This window comes from Cydia strobilella, chromosome 6, assembly GCF_947568885.1.
Source record: "Cydia strobilella chromosome 6, ilCydStro3.1, whole genome shotgun sequence".
NCBI classification, from domain to species: Eukaryota; Metazoa; Arthropoda; class Insecta; order Lepidoptera; family Tortricidae; genus Cydia; species Cydia strobilella.
Window position 1 is genome coordinate 17282299 of NC_086046.1, and position 25394 is coordinate 17307692.

General features: G+C 39.7%; 2 protein-coding genes across 3 annotated transcripts in view; one reads left to right on the top strand and one right to left on the bottom strand.

The window, feature by feature from the left end:
- The window catches only part of LOC134742445 (FACT complex subunit spt16), a 261308-nt gene that overhangs the window by 44115 nt on the left and 191799 nt on the right, over nucleotides 1-25394 (top strand). The gene's annotated exons all lie outside the window — the stretch shown is intronic.
- LOC134742464 (15-hydroxyprostaglandin dehydrogenase [NAD(+)]-like) overlaps nucleotides 1-25394 on the bottom strand; it is a 102246-nt gene that overhangs the window by 7020 nt on the left and 69832 nt on the right. Inside the window, exons 2-5 of one of the 2 annotated variants that reach the window (XM_063675645.1) lie at nucleotides 24492-24731; nucleotides 23581-23754; nucleotides 23014-23165; nucleotides 19720-20042 (exon numbers count right to left, since the gene is read on the bottom strand). The exons of the other annotated variant lie outside the window; for it this stretch is intronic. Of the exons in view, the coding sequence (XP_063531715.1) occupies nucleotides 19898-20042; nucleotides 23014-23165; nucleotides 23581-23754; nucleotides 24492-24731 (711 nt within the window). The 3' untranslated portion in view covers nucleotides 19720-19897. Of the gene's footprint in view, nucleotides 1-19719; nucleotides 20043-23013; nucleotides 23166-23580; nucleotides 23755-24491; nucleotides 24732-25394 lie in introns of those variants that run through there. 2 annotated transcript variants of the gene reach the window in all.

Below are 25394 nucleotides of genomic sequence, written 5' to 3' on the forward strand. Positions count from 1 at the left end.
TTTTAGTGAAACCCAAGGTAAAAATTCTGTTGTTTTTATTGCTAATGGTCATAAACTGTGTAGTAATGATACCGGTAGGGTTCCTATATGTTCTAACATAAGCCTAAATAATGTTCTCCATGTGCCAGACCTTACCAATAATTTATTGTCAGTGGGACGTATTGCCGATAGGGGATATACTGTAATTTTTACTAAGGATAACTGTCGAATATATAAAGATTGTAAAATCACAGGCAACCAAGTTTTGACTGCTAGGAAAGAGAAAGGGTTGTATAAAGTGAAGGTGCAAGGGCGGCCTGTCTTCGAGGAGGAGTCTCTCAAGCCCATGCACAGGCAAGGGACAGAGAAGGCTCATGCTGCGTCAGATGTGTCTATGGGCAGATGGCATTCCCGTTTTGGACATTTGTCGGAAGAAGGTATGCGTACGCTGGGTGATGGGAAACACTGCATGAATTTTCGTTTTCAGGAAAAAGACATGAGTGGTAGCTGCGTGTCGTGCTTGTCTGGAAAAATGCCTAAGGCACCTTTTCCAGTCAGCACTAGTCGTGCTACTGTCCCAAACCAGCTTATACACTCCGACGTCATTGGCCCGATGCAAGTACGCTCATGGGGCAACGCACGCTACTTGCTGACCTTCACTGACGACTATACCCGAAAAACATGGGGCTACCTGATGAAAAATAAATCTGAGGTGAGTTCCCATTTTATTAATTTCAAAAGCCTAGTTGAGAAACAGAAGGATTTGCCAATTAAAGTGCTTCGCACAGATAATGGTACAGAGTATGTTAATCATAGACTCAGTAGTTATCTTCAGCAGCACGGTATTATTCACCAGACCACTGTACCTTATTCGCCCCAACAGAATGGTGTTGCGGAACGTGCAGGTAAAACGATTTTTGACAAAGCAAGAGCAATGTTACATGAATCCGGCCTTTGTAATCGCTACTGGGGAGAGAGCGTAATGTGCGCGATTTATTTAAAAAATAGGTCTCCTACCAGAGCTTTGTCGGGTGACATTCCTGAACGCTTATGGTCTGAGTCTGATGTAGATGTTAGCCATTTACGCGTCTTTGGATGCCTTGCTTATTCTTTGATTCCTAGTCAAAAACGTCGTAAGCTTGATCCGAAAGCGAAAGCTTACATATTTGTGGGTTATGGTGAAAACTGCAAAGGTTATCGTTTGAGTGATCCTGCCAATCCTCGTAACGTAATTCTTGCAAGGACAGTAAACTTTTTAGAGGATAAATTTCCTGGAAAATATGACAGTTGCAAGCCAAGTTGTGGAGATGAATTTTATTTTTATAATGTTGACATGGATATTGGCAATTTTAATAATGCTAATAATTTAAATTCAAATGAATCTAGTCAATGTATTTTAAATGATGAATTAATTTTAAATAATGACTTGAATTTAAATAATGAAGCCAATTTTAATAATGAACGTGATAAATCTGACAAATCTTGCTCAACTAGCCCTCGTCACATTTCAGATGCGGAGTCACCGACGCCACCTGCGTGGTCGCCGCTGTCTGAAAGATATTGTACTGGCGATGAAGGTGATGATGACGCGCGTGATGAAGACTATGTGCCGGTGGGCTCTGAGTCTTCGCTTCCTGCGTCATCACTTGATAGTAATGACAAAGGTAATGGAGCTTGTGACCCGCTGGGCGCTGTGTCTTCTGTGCCGGAGTCTACTTCACCTGGTAAGGAGTCGATGTTGTCGGCTGTTACCGACACATTTAGCTCACGCCCCGTACGTAGTACGAGAGGTACTGTTCCTGGCAGATTTGACGACTACGATTTATCCATGTTATCAACAATGGCTGATGGTTCATTAGATGAACCCTCGTCATATGAAGAAGCTGTGAACTCGCCAGAAAAGGATAGTTGGTTCGAGGCGATGCAATGTGAGTATAACTCTATGATCAAGAATAATGTTTGGACGCTAGTCGATCGGCCCAAAAATGAAAATATCGTAAAATGTAAATGGGTATTTAAAAAGAAACTAGATGATTCAGGTAAAGATTCTAAATATAAAGCAAGACTGGTTGCTCGTGGCTTTAGTCAGAAAGAGGGGATAGACTACACTGACACTTTTTCACCTGTTGTAAGGCACAGCACTTTGAGAATCTTATTTTCTCTTGCAACTGAATTAGAACTAGAAATTGATCATATAGACGTTACTACTGCATTTTTAAACGGAGAACTTAATGAACAAATTTTCATGGAGCAACCATCAGGTTTTAAACAAAATGACAAAGTTTGTTTATTAAATAAGAGTATTTACGGGCTAAAGCAGGCTAGCAGAGTGTGGAATACTAAAATACACTCAGTTTTATCACACAATGGATATGTTCAAAGTAAATGTGAGCCATGCATCTACATTAAGAAAACTGAGACTGAATATGTAATAATAGCTCTGTATGTTGATGATTTTTACATCTTTCATAGCAATTGTATTAAAAATGTTTTAAAACTCTTGCAAGACAATTTCGAAGTTCGCCATTTAGGTAAACTACAGAATTGTTTGGGAATGAATGTTCACAGGCAAAATGGCGTAACTACATTAGATCAGTCAGCATACATAAGACGTTTATTAGTTAAGTACAATATGATAAATTGTAAGGCTGTATCCACACCACTGCCTGTAAATAATAAATTTGAAAAGCCAGATAAAGCATGTTTAAATGATGATGCATATAAATATAGGCAATTATTGGGCAGTTTGATGTATTTAAGTGTTTGTACAAGACCTGATATATCATTTGCATGCAGCCAGTTAGGTATGTTTAGTAATTGTTTTAATGAAAATCACTGGCGCGCCGCAAAACGTGTTCTGCGTTATTTAGCTGGTACAGTTAATTATGGACTGTACTTTACCAAAAGCAATAGTTTTGATATTAATGCTTACACAGACGCAGACTGGGCAAACGATATATCGGACCGTAGATCTTACACTGGGTTTGTCATAAAATTAGGCGAAAATGTCATCAATTGGGAGGCCCGAAAGCAACGTTGTATAGCTCTATCAAGTTGTGAATCAGAGTATATCGCTATTGCTGACGTTTGCAAAGATATTTGCTTTGTTAAAAATTTCATTTGTGAAATTATAAACAAAACTTGTAATGTAATTGTATTTAACGACAGTCAAAGTGCACAAAAGTTGCTTCTTATAAAAGATCACTCCCATAAGAGAACTAAACACATAGACCTAAGATACCATTTTGTCAAAGATTTAGTTCAAAGGAAATACCTAAGTGTAAAGTATTTGCAAACTGACCGTATGGTGGCAGACGTACTAACTAAGCCATTATGTAGTCAGAAACATAACAACTTTGTGAAGGCATTGAATCTTAAACCGTGTTAAGCTTGTGATAAAATATGTTTTTAATGTTATGTTAAGTTATGCATCATCTCTTGTTCTACTTATGTCTAGCATGCTATTATGAGACATTGTGCATCATGTTAATTTTAAGCTCTACCATACTTGCTTGCCCATGTTTTGTATGTTTATGTAGAGCCATATTTGCAGTTTGCAATCTCAGGATTGATATAATCCAATGTGAGGCGTAAGGAGGAGTATTGAATATCATGTATACACCCCACATTGGATCTTCTATTAATATACTTAATCTATGACAGCTAATTGAAGTTTGCTGCATCTTTGTGCGTTACTCTATCTATGGCACTTCCTGTCAAACATCTCTACAACGCGAACATGGCTCCGTAATTATGATATATACTTTAAATACTAATCTTAAGGAATCTTTTAAGTCTTTTATCAAACTTGGACTCACAATGTTGTAAGTTTATTATTTATTCAATAATAAAACAACATTGGCTGGATTTCGGCATTTTATTGAAGACACATGTAAGTAACCTTCCTTTCATATCCTCGGCGTACGCGAACCACAGCGCACTGATCTGCCAATAGCGTACTACGGATATTTTCATTCTGTTCTTATTATGGGTGGTGACCTGTGGGCGACGGCGGCTGACCGCGAAAGGCCTTTGAAATTACAAAAACGTGCTGTTCGTATCATTAGCGGAAAGCCATATGATCATCCCGCAAAAAGTTTATTTAAACAGCATAAGATTCTCACTCTTCCGAGTGTTTACATATTAACCGCATGTAAGTACGTTAGGGCAAACGTGGATCAATACGCTACCCATTCCCTGGCCCGTAGAAGTAACCGGCTAATCGTCCCGCGGTGCAGACTTGCAAAGGCCGAAAGTCACTTGGGATCTTAGGCCTAAAATTGTATAACTTGCTACCTAAGGAAATAAAATTAGCTAAAACGGATAAAAAGTTTGACCGAAATCTTAAAACAATGTTAACTGACTTAGCATGCTACAGCGTCGACGAATTTGTTGAAACGTGTACTAACCCTAAGTAATTTATCTCCTAATTAATATGTATAAGCAAATTTATACCTTATAAATTAAAATGACGACTTGTTAAGCCATATGCGACCCTATTGTCTATTGTTTACGAACCTGCTTTGCTTAAAATATGTTTTATTTAATAATAATTAAGTTTAAGTGACATAAATACTTACTCTAGAAACGTTGTACCTACTATGTACCTACCTATTTTACTGACCTGTAAAACATTAACTTTTACCAATAAATGTCTTGTATCTTGTACTTAAGTATGATTCGAGTAAACCGCCACAATGACACTGACAACAGTGACAACCTATCATTAAAATTATTGCCAGTGTAAGAAATTATTCCAATGAAATTCCGCAACATGGCGCATGATCATATATTTTTGGTCAGGCTTTATACATACAAAAAAGCGGTCAAATTAATACCCATACAAAAAAATGTTCCTTTCAAAAGTTTGTTTAGCGCTCTCCGTTTAACCTAGCGGGGGGTATGTTGGCATTGGCAGTAATCCAGTTCAGGAAGCTAATGGTCCTGGGTTCGAATCCCAAAATGGTTAAAGTTAGACCAAGAAAAGTCTGCAGCGATATTGATAGCACACACAGTGCAAGTGTTATTTATACATCATAATTGCACGTTTAAAATAACGCACTGCGTATGCTATTAAAATCGCTGCAGATTTTTCTTGGTCTAACTATAGATGTGGCGGACGAATGTCTGAAATGTCACCGTATTTAAGAATTATTTTACTTAAAATTCAGTTTTTTTTCATTGCAAGTGTGATCACTCTGTGTGTAACTCCAGGGGTAAAAATATTGCAAAATGCGCCTGTCGTGAATCTATAGACCTCAGACAAAATATGTACTATTTGTTGTAGGTAGTTCAATAACGAGGTATCTACCCGTTATTATTTTAATAAACAGTTGTCATCTGAGCTCGGTGTTTGATTTACTACATGGTGGCAGCGGTGAAAAATAAATAGTTTTTATACAGTTATCGGTGACTGTTAGTGAAAATATTGAAAGTTATTGTGTTTGTGCTAAAGTGTGATTCAAATGGAACACGCGAGACCGCCTCCCGAGCTCAACACCGACGGGAGCCCCGTCAGCCGGGCTGACGCGTGGCAAACTTGGAAGATACAATTCAATTTATTTCTCAAGGCTTCCGGAGTGGTTAAAGAAGACTCCGCGACTAAGGCCAGTTTACTTATCAACTTAATTGGACCCGAGGGGTTTAATGCATATCAAACATTCGAGTTTGACAAAGAGAGTGATCGCGATGATATCACTATCCTTCAAAAGAAATTCGATGGATATTTTGGTCTGAAACCGAACATAACTTTAGCGAGATACAAGTTTTTTACTCGCAGCCAAGAAGATGGAGAAACAATAAGCCAATACGTAACGGCACTTAGGTTATTAACAAAAAACTGTGCATTTTCCACGTTAGAACAGGATTTGATTCGCGACCGTATCGTCTGCGGCATAAGTAGCACTATTGTGAGAGACCGACTGCTTCGTACGGATGATTTGACACTCGATAAGGCCATACAAATTTGCCAAGCGGATGAGGTATCGAGTGACGGTTCCCGGAGACTAGACGCGCTCAAAATAAGCGCGGGTCCCTCGCAAGTGGACGCCGTGCAGCTCCGTGGCGGCAGGGCCGGCCGCGGGGCCCGAGGCGGCGGGCGCTGGAGGCCGAGTCGCGGCGCCTGGGGCGCCCGGCCCGGGGGCAGCGGCGCGGCGCCGCCGGCCCACCAGCGCGGAGGCGGCGGGGCGCGCGCTCCGTGTCCGGGGTGCGGCCAGGCCTGTGACCCCGGCAAGTGTCCGGCTAATGGAGTGCAGTGTTTCATGTGTCAGGGCTATGGGCATTTCGCGCGAATGTGTGTGAGTAAATCGATAAATAAAAAGGTGTATGACATTGCGGTTTGTGACGATGATTCGAGTAATGAGTGCGAGTCGTTTTTTGTACCGGTAATTGCTAATGTTTCGTCGGTGAGCTCGTCATCGAAGGACTGGTATGAGACACTAAGAAGTGAGTATGGCGAGGAAAATTTTAAACTTGACAGTGGTGCCGATATAAATATGATATCTTATCGTAGGTATTTGCAATTAGGTTGTGACCCAAAAAATATTGTACATGAACCGAGCACGAGATTGTTTTCATATTCCCGCAATGTTATTCCTATTAAAGGTGTTTCTATTATGGACTGGTATTATAAAAACCGAGTGTATAAATTAAAATTTGGAATAGCTGATGACGAGCATGCTGAAAGCGTACTGGGGCGTGACAGTTGTACCGAGTTAGGGTTAGTTAAACGTGTCCATTCTGTAGACGTATCTAAATACAGCAATTTATTTGAAGGGCTGGGGTGTCTTCCAGGGCTGTACCACATAGTGGTGGATGAGACTGTTCAGCCGGTTATTAGTGCGACACGGAAAGTACCGATAGGATTACATGATAAATTGCGGCAAGAGCTGGATAGAATGGTACAGTTGGGAGTTATACGTAAAGTGAGTCATCCCACGCGATGGGTAAATGCTTTAGTTATCGTGGCTAAGAAAAATGGGTCACTTCGTATCTGTCTTGATCCCCGCCCGCTCAACTGCGCCGTGCAGCGCGCTCACTTCCAATTGCCGACTATTAACGAAATAGCTGCTAAACTTCACGGGGCCCGTTACTTTTCAGTTTTAGACGCTAGTTCGGGGTTTTGGGCTATACAATTGGATGAAGAGAGTGCAGACTTATGCACGTTCGGCACGCCATTTGGCAGATACCAGTATCTTCGCTTGCCATATGGAATAAATTGTGCTTCAGAAGTGTTTCATGCTAAGATTAAACAGCTGTTAGAAAATTTAGATGGGGTTGATTCGTTTATTGACGATATTATTTGTTGGGGCCGCTCGAAGGAAGAACATGACGAAAGGTTAAATAAATTATTAAAAAGGGCAACGGAAATAAATTTGAAGTTTAATAAGGATAAGTGTAAGTTACGTGTAGAGGAAGTAACGTACTTAGGCCACGTATTCAATAAAAACGGTATGAGACCCGATCCCGAGAAGATTAGGGCTATAAAAGATATGCCCACACCTGAGGATAAAAAATCGCTTGAGCGATTTTTAGGTGCAATTAATTATTTGTCTAAATTTATCCGGAATTATTCGGAACATACTTTTCCATTAACTAGATTGCTTAAAAAAGAATCCGTATGGTGTTGGGACTCCGTGCACGACGCGGCGTTTGTTAAATTAAAAGATTTGGTGTGTAATGCGCCGGTGTTGACGCTATTCGACGCGTCGCAGCCCGTGGTAGTTTCTGTAGACGCGAGCTCGGTGGCGCTGGGCGCCACGGTCCTCCAGGGCGGGCGGCCTGTCGAGTACGCATCGCGCACGCTTACCGACACACAAATGAGGTACGCGCAAATAGAAAAAGAAATGCTTGCGATCGTGTTTGCGTGTGAGAAGTACCATCAGTACATATATGGTCAAAAGAATGTTATTGTAGAAACTGACCATAAACCATTAGAAAGTATTTTCAAGAAAGCATTAGACACTATCCCAGTACGCTTACAGAGAATGTTGTTACGTTTGCAGGGCTATGACTTAAAAGTTACCTATAAACCTGGCAAATATATGTATATACCCGATACCTTGTCGCGCGCGCCTCTTCCAGACTTATATGATGACTCAATAAGTAGATATGTTGTGTACCAAGTGAATCAATTACTGGACAGCATACAGATGTCACAATCTAAACTTAAACTCGTAAGGGATGAAACTGAAAAAGATGAGACCTTGTGTCAGTTAAAAGAATATATAAATAAGGGTTGGCCACAGAACAAACGTGATGTTATTGAAAAATTGAAATGCTATTGGTCATACAAAGACGAGTTACAAATAATTACAGACATCGTGTTTAAAAACAAGCTTGTTCTCATCCCTGCCGCGTTAAGAGAACAAATGCTAAAAATCATTCATGACGGTCATCAGGGCATTGACCGCTGCAAGAGCCGCGCGCGAGAGGTATTGTTCTGGCCGGGCATCACGCGCGACATTGAGTTGTATGTGCGGCGCTGTGAGGCCTGCCAGGAGTGTCAAAATGCTCCCGCTAGGGAACCCATGTTGCCAGTACCTATTCCAGAATTGCCGTGGTGTAAAGTAGGAATGGATATATTTGAGTATAGAAAGCAATACTTTCTAATTATGGTTGATTATTTCTCGGGGTACATTGAGGTGGCTCAGTTGAAAAATATGACATCGTTATCTGTAATTACTGTAATGAAAGAGAATTTTGCTAGATACGGGATACCGCAAACAATAATCACAGATAACGCTACTACATTTACAAGTCGGGATTTTAATCGGTTCAAAGGTCAATGGGGATTTGAGCACATAACATCTTCTCCCCACTACGCCCAATCTAATGGAAAGAGCGAAAGAGCCGTTCAAAGTATAAAAAAGATTTTAACAAAATCAATTAATAGTGGTACGGATTTTTATCTAGATTTGTTAAGCTACAGAAATACGCCGCGTGGAAACATAGGTTCTCCCGCGCAATTGTTAATGGGTCGAAGGTTAAATTGCAGGCTGCCCGTTCATCATAGTTTGTTAGAACCGGTAAATATGAACTTGCGGTGTCATAAGGCACTAATTGAGCAACAAAAGAAAACAAAAACAAACTATGACAAACGTTGTAGGCATCTTGCAAAATTAAATGTTGGCGATGACGTAATAATAATGGACCACACTACTACTACTAATAAAATGAGAGGAAAAATTGTAAAAACATGTAGTGCTCCTCGGTCATACATAATAAAAAATCGGAGAGGTATGGAATACCGTCGTAATCGCAGACATTTAATTAAGTGCGAGCCGAATCCGCCACCGCCACCGACCGCTCAGCCGCCGGACCAGGGTTCGAGTCCGATCGATGTAAAGTGTGCGCCTGCGCCTGCTGTCGAGCAGGCTTCGAACCCGTGTACAAGTGATACTACCCAGACTACTCAGCCAAACGAGCCCATAATGACTCGTAACAGAGCTCGTAAAATGGGTATTGATATCAATGCTTTGTTTTAGGTATACCTACCAATTTACTTGTACTCATTTAAAATAACTTAAATAAGTATATAGTCTATAGCTATATTATGTAGGTACGCTACTTTTATCTTTAATATTATTATTCTCTCTTCTCTTTGTTTAATTTTTTTTACTCCCTTTTTTCTTTTGAAACAAAGAAGAGAGGAATGAGTGTGTTATTGTTCTTGAGTTTACTTTAGTGCATGCTTATTATTTTTAAGGGAAAGATGTTGTAGGTAGTTCAATAACGAGGTATCTACCCGTTATTATTTTAATAAACAGTTGTCATCTGAGCTCGGTGTTTGATTTACTACACTATTCATAACGTTATCATATACACCTTGGAAGCTGGAAGGAATGTCAGGCGCTGTGTGGTTTCGGTATAGCCCAGTTTCACAGAATTATTTTACTTAAAATTCAGTTTTTTTTCATTGCAAGTGTGATCACTCTGTGTGTAACTCCAGGGGTAAAAATATTGCAAAATGCGCCTGTCGTGAATCTATAGACCTCAGACAAAATATGTACTATTCATAACGTTATCATATACACCTTGGAAGCTGGAAGGAATGTCAGGCGCTGTGTGGTTTCGGTATAGCCCAGTTTCACCGGAACGAGCCTTACTTCGATATTATTTTAGGAAATCACAATAGGTTCGGTTAGTGTAAGTGCTTAAGGTACGTACCGTTGTAGAGGGAATTCCTTTAATAAGCTGAGGAGAATTTCGCCGTCCACATTCTTGTCGAGGGATCCCAGCTTCTGAGCGCTGAGGAGACTGGTGTCGGTGCCTCCAAAACTCATTACCAGGACGCGGACGCCAGTCTTCTCGTAGTAGTCCTCTTTCTGAAATTGTTATTATGTAGGTGTCAAAAATACCTATAAAACTACTCTTGGCGGAGAATGGCAAAATACTAAGAAGAGGAGAAAAGGGGAGAGCAGAGACTACATTTGGGGAGGATATCTCTAACTAGTCTCACCACTGATTATCGTGACTTCGATGGAATCGCTGCAATAGGTTTCTGTCTTCTTAAATTCTATCTTCTTAAACACCTCCCGGCTTGTTCGCCAAAAGTCTATGGTTTGTCACACAGCTGCGGAAAGCGAGTGCCATTAAGGCTGGTGCAGCCCCGTCCCTAGGTGGCAGCGGATCAAGAGCCTACAGTGTCACGCAGCATTTACAGTTACGTAGTTTGTAAAAAAACTACGCTTTTATAAAAAAAATACTTACACCTATACAGTTGCTGAACTGGATAACAGCCGCCTTGGTGGCAAAGTAAATGGGCAAGGGAGACCTCTGGCAAAGGCCGGCGCCAGAAGCTATGTTGATAACGGTGCCTCCTTTACCACCTTCATCTGTACGCATCAGCTCTAGAGCTTTCAAGGTGCTGGTGATCAGAGCAGTCTGGAAGTATATTATGTAATTATTTAAATTTATTAATTATTATTATTTTTTATTTTGTAATTGTTTGAATAATGACAACTAACTGACAATAGCAAGAAGCGCTGGCAGCATGAGAATTACGTGGTCGTAGGTTCGAACCAATGGGGTTTTTCGAGCGTAGGTAAGTAAGAAAACTACGAATTACGAGTATAAAAAATAGTGAACTATGATTTAGACGTACCAGCATCAGCTGCCTGTCTAAAACGAAATAATAATAATAATAATCTTTTGATCTATCATGTGCAGTGACAAGAATACTGACTGGACACGGCAAGTTGAACACACATGTTTCTAATTAAAAAGAAACAAGACGCGACATGCAGGTTCTGCGGAGTCGTAGCACGGTACGCTTATCACCATGCCTGTCACGTTCTAACAAGTATGTGAGTGCGAAAGTGACGGACTTAGTGATAGGGGAAACCATGCTGCGCGGGCAGGAGACTGCAATGCAATGCACATTCTCTATTCCTGCAGACTATTAATGTCAAAAAGAAGTACCTACTTAGGGCGGCACGTGCAACGTTGCAACCTTTATGAGGTACAGAGCATTACGGCCAAAAGAATATGGAATTTCCTAGTCAACGGACATTAGTAATGAACTATAATGCAGTGCTTTGGATCACTGTTATGCTGTGAAATGTAATGAATAAATAATAAATAATAATAGATCCATGCTGGTCGATGTGGCACTCAAAAAGGCCCACTAACACCACAATAAACTATCATTTGATTTAGTTCAGATTCCTACATATTTTTACCCACTCGCAGCTTTCAACCACAACCGCAACCCTTTAACCAGTAACCACACAGTCAATCATAGTCGGACTTGAGGAACGGCAATCCGACTCCGACCGACTATTTGGTTATTTATGAATTCTCGCTCGAGTTTATACCTACCTACCGACAATGAGCAACTCAAACAGGACTTACCACGTTAATCAAAATTTCTTTCTTATACACGTCTGGAACTGTCAAATTTTGGTTTTAACTGATAGGCCGATATCGTCCGGCGGACTGGGTGGGCCCCTTTAAGATTTACATATTAGCGCATGTGACAAATGACAACTCGAGGCAAAATGCGAAGGGAAAAACCTAGCGATGATAAAATATGCTGATCGTCGATGCTCTCGGGGCAAGCTATTTTTTAAATACCGTATTTCGTATAATTTTAACCCAACAAAAACATAAATGTGAAATGAGAGCCAAGTGTCGTTGTTGACTCGCCAACAAAAGAATTGAGATCTATACCTACGGGTGCCAAGTTCTGTCCTGTGCAGAAAATCCTGAAATTATAAAGGATTTTATTTGAACAACGACACATATTCTTAATATTGAACTTGGCTCACATTTATATTTTTGTGGGGATATCATTACTTTTTGTACAAAAATTATTAGTATTCATCATAAAAAGCAGTTTTGCCCAAGCTGAAAAGGAGAGCTAGCGAGGGTCAATTGTAAAAAAAAATCAGTTTTCAGATTTTTTCCTTTATATACGCCTATCTACCTTCATGCCAAATATCAAGTTTCTAGATCATCTGGAAGTGAGTTAGGTTTTTCATTGATACATACATACATACATACATATAATCACGCCTATTTCCCGGAGGGGTAGGCAGAGATCACAGATTTCCACTTGCTACGATCCTGGCATACCTTTTTCGCTTCCTTCACTTTCATAACATTCCTCACACACGCTCGCCGGTTTAGGGTGCTCTTGACCTGGCCTTTCTTCAGGATTTCCCCGATCTGATCAGAGAAAGTCCGCCGAGGTCTGCCCCTTCCAACTCCCGTTTCTACCTCTCCCATAAGGGACACTCTCTATGTTAGCCTTCTTTCACTCATTCTTTCCACGTGTCCAAACCATCTCAACATACCTTTCTCAATTTTTGTCACTACATCTTCGTTCTCACACCACACACACTTCTCAATGCTCTCATTCCCACTGCATTCACTTGGCTCTGATGCCTCTTCTGCCATACCCAACTTTCGCTACCATACATAAGTGTAGGCACCAACACCCCTCTATGCACAGCCAACCGTGCTTTTTGCGACACATTTCCAGCACTCACTCTCCTTTCAATGTCTTTATCATGCTTACCGTCCCTAGTGAACAAGGTTCCCAGATACACAAACTCTTTCACTTGTTCTACTCTTTCTTGACCAATCATAATTTCACAATTTGTCATATATTCATCCTTTTCAAATACCATTACTTTCGTCTTGCTTACGTCTTGCTTTTTCATCTATAAGTGTAAATTAATCTAATAATCGTAAATATGTTTTTTTCATCGAATTATCAATAATTTTCAGTTTTTAGATTTTTCCCTCTATCATCTAATAGTCTACCTTGATGTCAAATTTCAAGTTTCTAGGTCATCTGGAAGTGGGTTAGGTTTTTGATCTATAAGTCAGTCTTAGGGAATACATTTTTAAAAACGCTGTAATCACTTTTCTTGTTTTCTATTGTTGCGTCTTTTTACGACATTTCAAGTTCACTATTTACAAAACATTTCGTTCCCGATGCAAACTTTCAACCCTTTTTTCACCAACTTATGAAATGAATTTTCAAAAACAGTAAAATCAATAGTCGTCTATTCCTTTACCAAGTTTGAAGTTCCTAGCTTAAAAGATAACTTCTACCACATATTAACTTTACACAACTTAAATGAAATGAAAAATGCTTTATTGCCACAAAAAAGTAGGTACAGAATATAAAATAACCTAATTTAAATAAACTATTCTAATAATATTAAATATACCTTATAAACTTTAATATATATAATGTGGCAAACGGTTTTGGCGTCAGCATGATGCTGAAAACGCCCGCCAACATGGGTGACACTTCAGCGCTGTTTTTCAGCCAGAACCAGATTCCCTACGCACTTCCAAGATTAACTTAATAGGGGTTAACTTAGGGGTTGAATTTTCAATAACTTTAAATAACTTTCTTTGTAATCTTATATTATGTCTTTCTAAGAAGTTTAAAAGCATTTGTGATGTATTAAAATTTTCAACCCCTTTTGAACCCTGCTAGGCGATTAATTTATAAAAATGCTGAAATAACTTTTCTTGTATTTTAATAATATGCCTTTATACAAAGTTTCAAGTCCCGTACTCAAAAAATGTTTGTTCTCCATAAAAACTGTCAACCCCTTTCTCACCACCTATGGGGATGAATTTTAAAAACGCTAAAATTAGTTTTCTCTGTATTCTAATAATATGCCCGTATAAAAAGTTTCAAGTCCCGCGCTCGAAAAAAATTAGTCAGGACACTTACTTACTTACTTAAGTACTGCTGTGGCGCGACGACCCGAAGTGGATCTTGGCCTCCGACACCAAAGACCGCCATGCTACTCTGTCCAAAGCCGTTTCTATCCAGGTCTATATCTGAGGTCTTTCTGCACTTCGTCTCTCCAGCGGTACCTAGGGCGTCCAGACGGTCTTCGGCCACTTGGTACTCCAGAGTACGCCCTCCAGACTGCGCGATCTTCCCCCATCCGGACTATGTGCCCGAGCCATCGGAGCCTGGCGGCTTTCGTTTCTCCGATGATGTTCGGCTCGGACACCAGATCTTCAATCTCCAGGTTCCATCCTCTCGACGTGTGGGTCCCAATATCTTGCGGTAGATCTTCCGCTCGGCTACCAGCAGCGCGCGCTCTTCTTTTTGTGTTAGTGTCCAGGCTTCGCATCCGTACATAAGAATTGGCCTTATGACCGTTTTGTATATTCGAAGCTTCGTGTTCCTGGTCATTAGCTTGGACACTAACACTTTGTGCAGGGCAGCAGCACAGCGTAGAGCATTCTGGATCCGGACTTGTATCTCTCCCTCTCTCTGGTTGGTATCTGTGACGATGCATTCAAGATACTTGAACCTCTCCACGCCATTGTATGAGGTATCTCCCACTGTGAGGCCTTTCAGTCAGGACACTTGCATTTAATTATATATATATATATATATATATATATATATATATATATATATTATGTGTATATAGAGCGCCACTCTGCCCTATTCTGCGCCACTTCACTCATAAATATCTTCTATATATGTATACATTTACTATGGCAACCTTTCATTTTATTCTTAGTGAAAAATGTGAAACAAATTCACAATTAGACGCCGCCTAGTAATTCGAGAGATATTTATAGATTTCGGAGCGGCATTTAAACAGAATTTAGCCTCATTTTGATTATCAATCGCAGCCCATCTGTGGCATGGCACAAGTAAGTAGGAGCGAGATGCACTTTGAGTGGTGTAATAATGAGACCTACTTTATATTTTTATCAATGTTCCGAATTTGTTGAATGTCATCTATCTAAAAAACGACAACACTGGATAACGGATAAGATAATAGTTATTTATTTTACAAGGGGGCAAAGTTCTTGTTTACCGCTCGTGCTCATATATTATATAAGTATATTTCATACTGTTATGCTGTATTATAAATAAATAAAATATTGATACCCGAGCAAGCGAAAGATGCCAAAATTTTACCACGAGCGTAGTGAGTGTTTCGAGAAGTGTAATCTTAAGCGTTGCGAGGGTTTCAAGGCACGAGGGTTGAACAAACTTTGCCTCCGAGTGAAACACAAAATTTTTCACCACACTACACAGGAAAATACTGTGAAATACCAAAAATATCAAACTAAATCAAATCCAAATGAGTTACTTAATAAAAAAATATCATTCAAAATCATCAATTAAAAGGTCTGCGATAGGGTCGACTATACTGATATTTTACAAAACGCCCTTTGGGTAGTTTTTAAAACCAAATATGTAGCGGTGAATGCTCTTAACTCTTAATACAGAGTTTATTACGGCTGCTAGCAGAGTGTCCACCGTTGTGACTGCGCCAACGGGTCAGGAGCTGGAGTAAAAATTTAATTCAGTAGTTCGGCAGCCGGAGTGGTGGTTCCAATTAAATGGCCTGCTATTAAACAGGGTAAAAACTATGTTTCTCGTATTCCACTTAATGGCACACAACCGACCAGCAAACCGCGCTGCAGATGGTCCAAACGACAAAGCTGCAGCTTTATTTTTTTGGACCCATGCTCCAAAAGTTAGAGGGGGGGGGGGGGGAGAACACGTTTTTTTTCTTTTGGAGCTATTATTTCCGAAACTATTCACTTTATCAAAAATAATTTTTAAGAAAAAAAAACCGACTTCAATGGGGGATGCCGCTGAAAGTTCACTTATTGTTGATGGTGCACTCTTAGATTCCAGACAATGAAATGAAAAAGACAGCATCTTTTGCCTAATTATGTAGAAAAGGAGGTAAAACCACCCACTTTTCTAGTAGCATTTCGTTTTTGTAAGGGTCGCAGTTCTAACCTAACCTAACCTACTTTTCTGATAGCATTTCGTTTCTGTAAGGGTCACAGCTCTAACCTAACCTAACCAACTATTCTGATAGCAGTTCTGTTCTGTGAAAATCGCATTAAAAAAAAAACACTTTTCTAGTAGCATTTCCGGGTCCGGGTGTGGGTTCGGATCCGAGTCCGGGTCCGTGTCCGGCTGTCCGGGTCCAAATTTAGGTCAGAGTTCTGTCCGGGTCCGGGTCCGAGTTGGGGTCCATGTCCAGACCCGGGTCAGGGTCCGAGTCCGGGTCCAAGTTTGGGTCTGGGTCCATAAGGAAGAGAACAAATCGCCAAACGTGAACTATGTGTCATTGAAGAGTTCCATTCTGATCATCATCAGCAGTTCCACTTCATCAAATGTCACTTTTTTATATTTCTATTCTATTCTAAAAATATGTGTCCATGTGTTGTGAACCATGGGTCCAAAAAATATGAATAAAATCTTAAAACAAAAGCTTTTAACAAGTACTCTCAATGGAAACTATAGCGAACATGATCGGTCCAGCCGTTATTGAATTGAAGACTTATACCTACAAAGCACGGGTCTCCTCACACCACCTACCTTCGCTCCTTCAGCCAACAACAGCCTCACTATCCCCGCGCCCACGCCGTTAGCGGCGCCCGTCACAAGCGCGACCTTGCCGTTCAAATCGTGCGCCATGCTGCCCATGCTGCGTGTGCGCCGCTCTGCGAACTGCAGCTGAATGCGCGGATGATGTCTAATATACCCCGGCCACATACCTCATGCGTATTATGAAAAAAAAAACTGGTCAAGTGCGAATCGGACTCGCGTTTCAAGGGTTCTGTACATCACACAATTTTTAACAATGTTTTTTACGACCAGATGTAACGGGAAGTGTCATGGCGTGGTGGCTTATATATCTCTGAAACTATGCAATGCAAAGTAGCTTGGATAGGAAGATTAAATTCCGAACAATAGTACAAGTGTACAAATGCGAAGACCAAAGGCCGAGCTCCGCGTAGGGCTGAAAGCTCTGTGTGCGTCAGCGAACATGCCAGACGCGCTGCAATGCCGTGTATAATAGTGTTTGTATCAATTACTCGTAACTACATCGCGCTATGCTACGAATGTCTTACGATCATTTGATTATTTTTGTATATCATAATTTATTACGTAAGAATGTGATTCTGTTTCTTTGTTTTCGAAAAATAATTCGTGTAATTGTGACCCGCTGGCTTAGCACGGTAGCATTTTTATCGCCTGTCACCATGCCTGTCACGTTCTAACGTGATAAAAATGCAACCATGCTGACACCGCAGATTCTATGATAAAATTTCAACACAATAGAGAATATACTTAAGGGTTTGTGTTTTATCATGTCATGAAATAGTAGATTGTTAACCAAGGGAAGAAAGGCACTCATTTCTGACGAGGTACTTTGACGCTCGAGCGCAGTGAGAGCGTCAATAGTCCGAGGCTGAAATGATGCCTTTCACCCGAGTTAAATACTTCTTTTTATTTCGAATACGAGGAAAGTAAAATGCATGTGTTTTTTTAAACATGACTAAGTATAATTTTTTACAGTATTTCTTGAGGGTACTTTCAATTAACAATTTAGGCAAAAGTATCGTAATTTATCGAATGGGGAGTCAAATATAAGAATGGAAATTGTATAACAAATCCATTTACACTCAAAATTTAATTTCTTATCGTAAATGTTTTTTTTAATCGTACTTCGAACGTAAAATGCTCTAGTGCAGACACGTATCATTTTCTGCACACCTTTTAGAACAACAATGACCCTCTTTCAGAGCATGAGAAATGACAAATAATAATATTAGCCCTATCGTGTCGTAACCATAGCTATGCTACGCCCAAAAAAACTTATTAGTCAAAGCTAAAACTAAAAGTCGTATTCTATAAAGAAAAGTTTGAGAACCCTAGTTTACTTCACCTCAAAATGGGATAAGATTGAAATATCACTTTTTGGAAAATCGAATTTCAGCAGTAAATAACGGTTTTATTTAAATTTGCCATACCGTTGGATTTATATGCATAAAATATACCTACGACGCGTGTAAGCGATTTTAAAAGCTATATCGATCTTACCCCATTACCATTTCATCTTGTCCTAAGTTTTTTTTTGTTACAAGTGTAACTTCTAAGGTTGTTAATACTAAAAGGATGCCAAAAAAGCGTTTTTTTTATTAAGTATAAAGAAAAGTTTGTACTCTTTACAAAAAACATAGTTTTTGTACCTGGTCCTCAAGCCGTTAGTACAATGGAGCTTTCACGAAAACACTACTCACCTCGCCTAAAACCCGATCAATTAAGATCACAGTATTAAGTCACGATTAAAATGTAACTCTAGGAATCTTACCCCAACGCTCTCCTTACATTGCCAAAGCAAGTGCTGCCATCTACCGTCCTCGTACGTTTTCTTGTGCATAGTAGGTTCCGCCATATTGTGGGCTACATACGTAAATGCGAAGTTTATACTTCAAATATAGGCGCATTTGAAGTATAAACTTCACATTTACGCCTCGCGCCAAAAATCTGAGCTCCTGTGCTGCCCCCTATAGTTCATGCACGCTCCCTATAAAGTTACCAAATTGCACGCGAGATGGTGCTTTTCGATTAAGAATTTTATTAATGTTATTAAGCGTAAATAACCGTTCGTTGACCGAGCATTGGCGGAGGTCTCCGTTTCAGCTTGGGCGAAAATGTTTTCGTATGTCCGGATCTCCGGATGTTCTCGTCTACAGGTCGCAATGACAACCGATTCTCGTGAATTTTTGTGACCAGGTTCGATGATTGAATAGTTATTTATTGATATTGATTAAATAGATTTTTTTTTTTACAAAATGGCGGAGCCATGAATGAATGAATGATTTATATGCATATGAATATTGGGTTACATAAGTAGGTACATTTATTGAGGTACTAGCTTTTGCCCGCGACTTCGTCTGCGTGGAATTACTAAATAGAATGTTGAGTTTTTAAGATATTATTGATTCCCCATACAAACTTTCACCCCCCCTTTTTATACCCTTAAGGGATAATTTCGGGGATAAAAACTATTCTATATCTCTATATACCCACATTTCAAACTATCTCCATACCAAATATCATCTAAATCGGTTCAGCGGTTATTGATTCCCCATACAAATCTCGACCCCCCTTTTCACCCCCATAATGGATGATTACTGGGATAAAAACTACCCTATGTCCTTCCCCGGGACTCTTATACCAAATTTCAACTAAATCGGTTCAGCGAGACAGACGCACTTTCGCATTTATAATATTAGTATGGATAAGCTGTGTTGGCGAGGTCTACAGCTCACAGAGCCACTAGTCAAGTTGTTTAGTTACCAAAGAACATCTACGTTTTACACGCCGAGTATGATAAACACAAATAGAGGGCAATGGAAGTATAAAATAAAACCACGGAATTTAGATTTATACTGAAATTTATTATACAAAACCTTGTAACCTCCGTGTGCCGCTTTCAACCTCCCTGACACTTCATTTAAGTAGAAAGAATTAACAAACCTCACTGAATTTGGTTGCCTATCTACATGTAGACCCAGCTGTAAAAGGGTATGGCCACTTTATGAATGAATTCCATTCATATTGTGTCCATACAAATTTGCAGCTCGCTATACCTACATGCGGTCAAATATGTTCGCCCAAGATCTCATATGCCCTATTGACGTTGTCAGTAATGTCCTTGGCGGGGAGGTCCCGGGTTGAGATCCAGGTACTGCCACTGGAGCCTTTCTTGTACGCATCGATCACACCCTGGGCTGCTGATTCCACCCTGTAAACAGATAGGCAAACTTAATAAACACGGTGTCAATTTAATTACGGATCAAAGGCCTTCGTAGGCCAATCATATCATTTCCGCAATACCTATATGCAGCCTAGCCTAAAACAATTTTCATTTCATCACACTTGCGCTGTAGGGGAGAGGGGGGGAAGGGCGGGTAATCAAAATCAGTGAGATATACAGGAAGTGGAGCATTTCTAGAGACTAAGCTGAAAGGATAGTGTTATCTAAGTATTCTAAGTGATCTACAATCGAGTTATACCTAATCGTAAAGCTGGATTAAAAAGTAAAACAAAATCATTAAAATCAAATATTTTTATATCAGTGATAACCCTACAAAGTTATTTACATTGTAAATAGCATATCTCATGCTCTAGCTCAACAAATCATGTCTGTGTCTTACGCAAATAAATTAAAATTATTGAAATATTTGTATCACTTAATAAAATATTTTATTTTAATATTTAATAAAAGGTTTTAAGTATTAGTAATAGCGCATTCGGATTAAGTCTAACCTCGAAATCCTTCCAAAGTTATGAAATTTGGTATGTATGTTAATTAAAGGTCTTTTTCATGTCCACACAATTTGACATTTAGGGACCTCGAGGAATCGCAGCCATCTTGGAAAATGTGTACCATCCTGGACAAGCCACACACTATATATATAATCGAATTTAAACTATCGTGAGACATATTATACTATATATATAGTTTACTATATATATAGTTTGTCATAGGACTGTCTCATTTCAAACATAGACAGAGAGAATCATACTATCTTTGTCTTACAATAGTATTAGCACCCAAAAGAAAGGGATGAGTATAATTTTCCTGGTTGTTACTGACTGACAAATTGGTTTGACCATCTATAAATTAAGAACTGTAATAGATGTCATATATTAAAGAAAAAGTTAGTAAAGTTTTTGTTACGTAACTAGCTCGAGAAAACCACCAAATTTCACGTTTCTAAAAGATGTCTTAGATATGTTAATCAGCCAGACAATTAACATAACTTCCTCTTGTTACCCGCACATTAAAATCAAACCTATTCATTGATTACAACAATCTATAAGTATGACAATGTCGTCAATAGCATACTGCCTAATTTGGAACTGTTAATAAGGGTTTCTATCAGAAATCAATTTATACGAATAAATAAATAGGAGTAAAGAACCATAAAATAATCCTCTTACAGGGCCATGATAACCCAAACTCCCAAATGATGATATTTTAAAAATAATTGAAATATTAGTGACAATAATCTGAGCAGATTCGAAGAAAATAAAAAATGCTTTTTTTGGGTAACTTCTTAGTGTTGTCTGAATTTATCCTTTTTATTTATAGTTCTAGCTGTTACTGTAAGTAATTAAAATATTCTACCGTAATCCTCATCCTGAATGCCAACATTACATTTTTATTAATAACTTTGTTTTTATAAAACGGCTTATTCTTTTAAAATAAATGATAATGTTACTCGGCCGCAATTCAGTGATTGCTGATGGTTTTCATTAAAGACTGCATAACTATACAGTAAACTCGTACCTATATCGCACGTAATTTAAGTAACAAACCAATAAAACAATAATTAAATTAAATTATACTATATTATTCATGTCAACTTCGAAATTGAGATTTTTTATTTACATACAAGATATATACAGTGGTACTACGTAAACGAAATTAATAACTAGCTTAAATCTAAAATAGGCCCTTGAGCCATTGTACCAAGGATACCTATATTTTTTAGTTAGTATTGTAAATAGTCCATATCATAGTTTACGGAATGGGGTTGGCCGGTCGAAATAATTAGCAGATGGCGCCAGCATAGCTTGCCCTTGTTTTAATGCCCTGGATGCCAGCCCTTTAAGCCAAATCTTATGGAAAAAGGGGCAAGCTATGATGGCGCCATAACCCCATTATGGTGACTCATTTTATCGTAAAAAAGAAGTGTTTGTACCTTCACTATAATATTTATTGTATTGAACTAATGTTGAGAGAAAGATTATTCATCTTAGTTCCCTTTTTTACTGAAGATTGAAGTAAAAATAAATTTTGTGTGCAGTCCCGAAAGTACCGAAAATACCGAGATAACCCCGTTTCATGTTTGGCTGTTACCGAAAATCCCAGTTCTTTTAAACAGTACCGGTTCTGCAATCCCTAAAGTACTGTTATACTTCTATACCGATTACATTTTACATTGCATTCCTCATTTACGTAGGTAACCATTGGTAGTAACCTTTCTTATTATGCTACTGTTAGATTTCTATGGGTTAATCAATTTATTTATGTGCTTTTCATGTAGTTATGTAACTCTCCTCTTTGTAAAAGAACCAGGGGTTATTACGTACAGCTACGGGGTCCTACAATTTCCTAGACGATCACATCACTTTTATGGCCAATAGTTTTAAATGCAAGACAGATATAAATCACATCCTTAGTTAAACTAGGTTTGCTTTTAGAGATCCCTAACGATTTAGGTCAGTTCTTGGGTTCTATGGGTTCTTGGGCCTTATATGGGATAGAAGGGGTAGAGTGACTAGAGTGTAGGGTATTATAAGGAGTGTCGGGGGTCTTGACCATCACAAGCTCCTAGATACTAGTTTGGACCCTTTAACTCAGCGCACGTTGTGCGAGTCTTCAACTCGAGCTAACGAGCAATATTAAACCTCCGAGTCTAAGAAGAGACTGCCTTCGATTTCTATTCTACCGTTTGTATTTTAATTATGGTTTGTGCTCAGTTCAGATGAATTGTTTGGCACGATGCCCACGGTTGCTCTGCACCGCTCGTCGTTTACAGGACATTCATCCTCCATCGTCACACCTTGGAACGTGCCTAAATTTCACGCGCTGTGTGGTTTCGGCATAGCCTACAGTTTCACCGGAACCAGTCTTACTTCAATAATATTTAAGGAAATCACAATAGGTTCAGTTAGATTGTATAGTAAGTGCTTAAGGTACGTACCGTTGTAGAGGGAATTGATTAAATAAGCTTAAGATGTTTTCGAGGTTTTTGTCGATCGATCCCAGCTTCGGAATGCTGAGGAGACCGGTGTCGGTGCCTCCAAAACACATTACCAGGACGCGGACGCCAGTCTTCTCGTAGTAGTCCTCTTTCTGAAATTGTTATTATGTAGGTGTCAAAAATACCTAAGTATAAAACTAGTCTTGGCGGAGAATGGCAAAACAAGTTGGACCGATAAAATCACAAACTAAGAAGAGGAGAAAAGGGGAGAGCATATCTCTGTCTCATCACTGATTATCGTGACTTCGATGGAAGAGTTGCAATAGGTTTCTCCAAATGTAGCATCAGCAGCAGTCTGGATCTGGAATTCTGTCTTCTTAAACACATGCCGGCTTGTTCTCCAAAAGTCTATGGTTTCGTCACACAGCTACGGAAAGCGAGTGCCAATAAGGCCGGTGCACCGCGGCCCTGTCCCTAGGTGGCAGCGGATCAAGAGCCTACAGTGTCACGAAGCTTACAGTTACCTAGTTTGTAAAAAAACTACACAAGTATAAAAAAAAAACTTACACCTATACAATTGCTGAACTGGATAACAGCCGACTTGGTGGCAAAGTAAATGGGCAGTGCAGAGCTCTGGCAAAGGCCGACGGCAGAAGCTATGTTGATAACGGTGCCTCCTTTACCACCTTCATCTGTTCGCATCAGCTCTAGGGCTTTCAAGGTGCTGGTGATCAGAGCAGTCTGGAAGCAGTTATATTATGTAAATAAGTTTGAATATTGGCAACTAACAGACAATAGCAAGAAGCGCTGGCAGCATGAGAATTACGTGGTCGTAGGTTCGAACCAATGGGTTTCTTGGAGCGTAGGTAGGTAGGTAAGAAAACTACGAATTAGGAGTATCATTTAATCTTTGATCCATCATGCGCAGTGACAAGAATAGTACGGACACTGCAAGTTGAACAAACACATGTTTATAATTGAAAAGAAACAAGACGCGACATGCAGGTTTTGCCAGGAGTCAGAGGAGACTGCAATGCAATGCAAATTCTTTGTTCCTGCAGACCACTAATGTCAAAGAGAAGTACCTGCTTAGGGCGGCACGTATAACCTTATGAGGTACAGAGCATAAAGGCCCAAAGAATATAGTAGAATTTCCTAGTCAACGGACATTAGTAATGAACTTTAAAGGGCCACTATAATAGATCAATGCTGGTCGATGTGGCACTCAAAAAGGCCCACTAACACCACAATAAACTATCATTTGATTTAGTTCACATTCCTACCTATTAGATTTTAACTTAATGAGCACACGCAGCTTTTAACCACACAGTCAATCATAGTCGGACCTGAGGAACGCCAATCCGACTCACATTGAGGTATTATGTAGGTATTTAGTTATTTATGAATTCTCGCTCGAGTTTATACCTACTATGATACTATGATACCTACCCAAAGTGAGCAACTCAAACAGGACTTACCACGTTAATCGAAATTTCTTTCTTATACATGTGCGCGGCATCGTTCATGATGCCAGCATTGTTGACCACCAGGTCGAGGCCCCCATGGCCCACTACGACGGACTGAAACGCCGCGAACAGCTGATCGTCGTTCGTGACATCGCACTGGTAGAACTTGCTCTTATTGGCGCCATATTCAGCGTTTAACTCGTTTTGGAACGCTGTCCCTTTAGTCTCATCGATGTCCAGAATGGCGACGTGCTGTGTAAAGTATTTTTAAATTTAAAATGCTATTATATAGGCAAAATTCCCTGTGTTGACCCTGTTATGAAGATGATGTTTATGTAACTTGCGCCTTAGAAAGTAAGTGCTGTAAGGTGAATTACCCCCCTAAAGGGGCCCACTGACTATCGTGCGTCGGCGGACTGATAGTCAGTTGGGCCCCTTAAAGGGGCTCTCCCATTACCGGTCCGCCGGACGATATCGGCCTGTCAGTTGTTTGAAACTGTCAATTTTTTGTTCTAACTGACAGGCCGATATCGTCCGGCGGACTGGTAATGGGTGGGCCCCTTTAAGATTTAATCCTACCATACATATTACCGCATGTGACAAATGATGTTTGGTGCCTTTCACCCGAACTCTGACGAAAAGTAGATTGTTTAACTAAACAATACGAGGAAACCAAAAATACAGCATTATCAGTAGGAAAAAATCATGGCCATACGTCTATTACTTTATTTAGTAGGCTTAATTAAAGTACTTAATAGACGTATGGCCATGATTTTTTCCTTAGAACTTACTTTCAATCAGAGACTTTCCATATCTGCAATATTGATGAAAAACCGGCCAAGTGCGAGTCGGACTCGCGCACGAAGGGTTCCGTACCATTACGCAAAAACCGGCAAAAAATCACGTTTGTTGTAT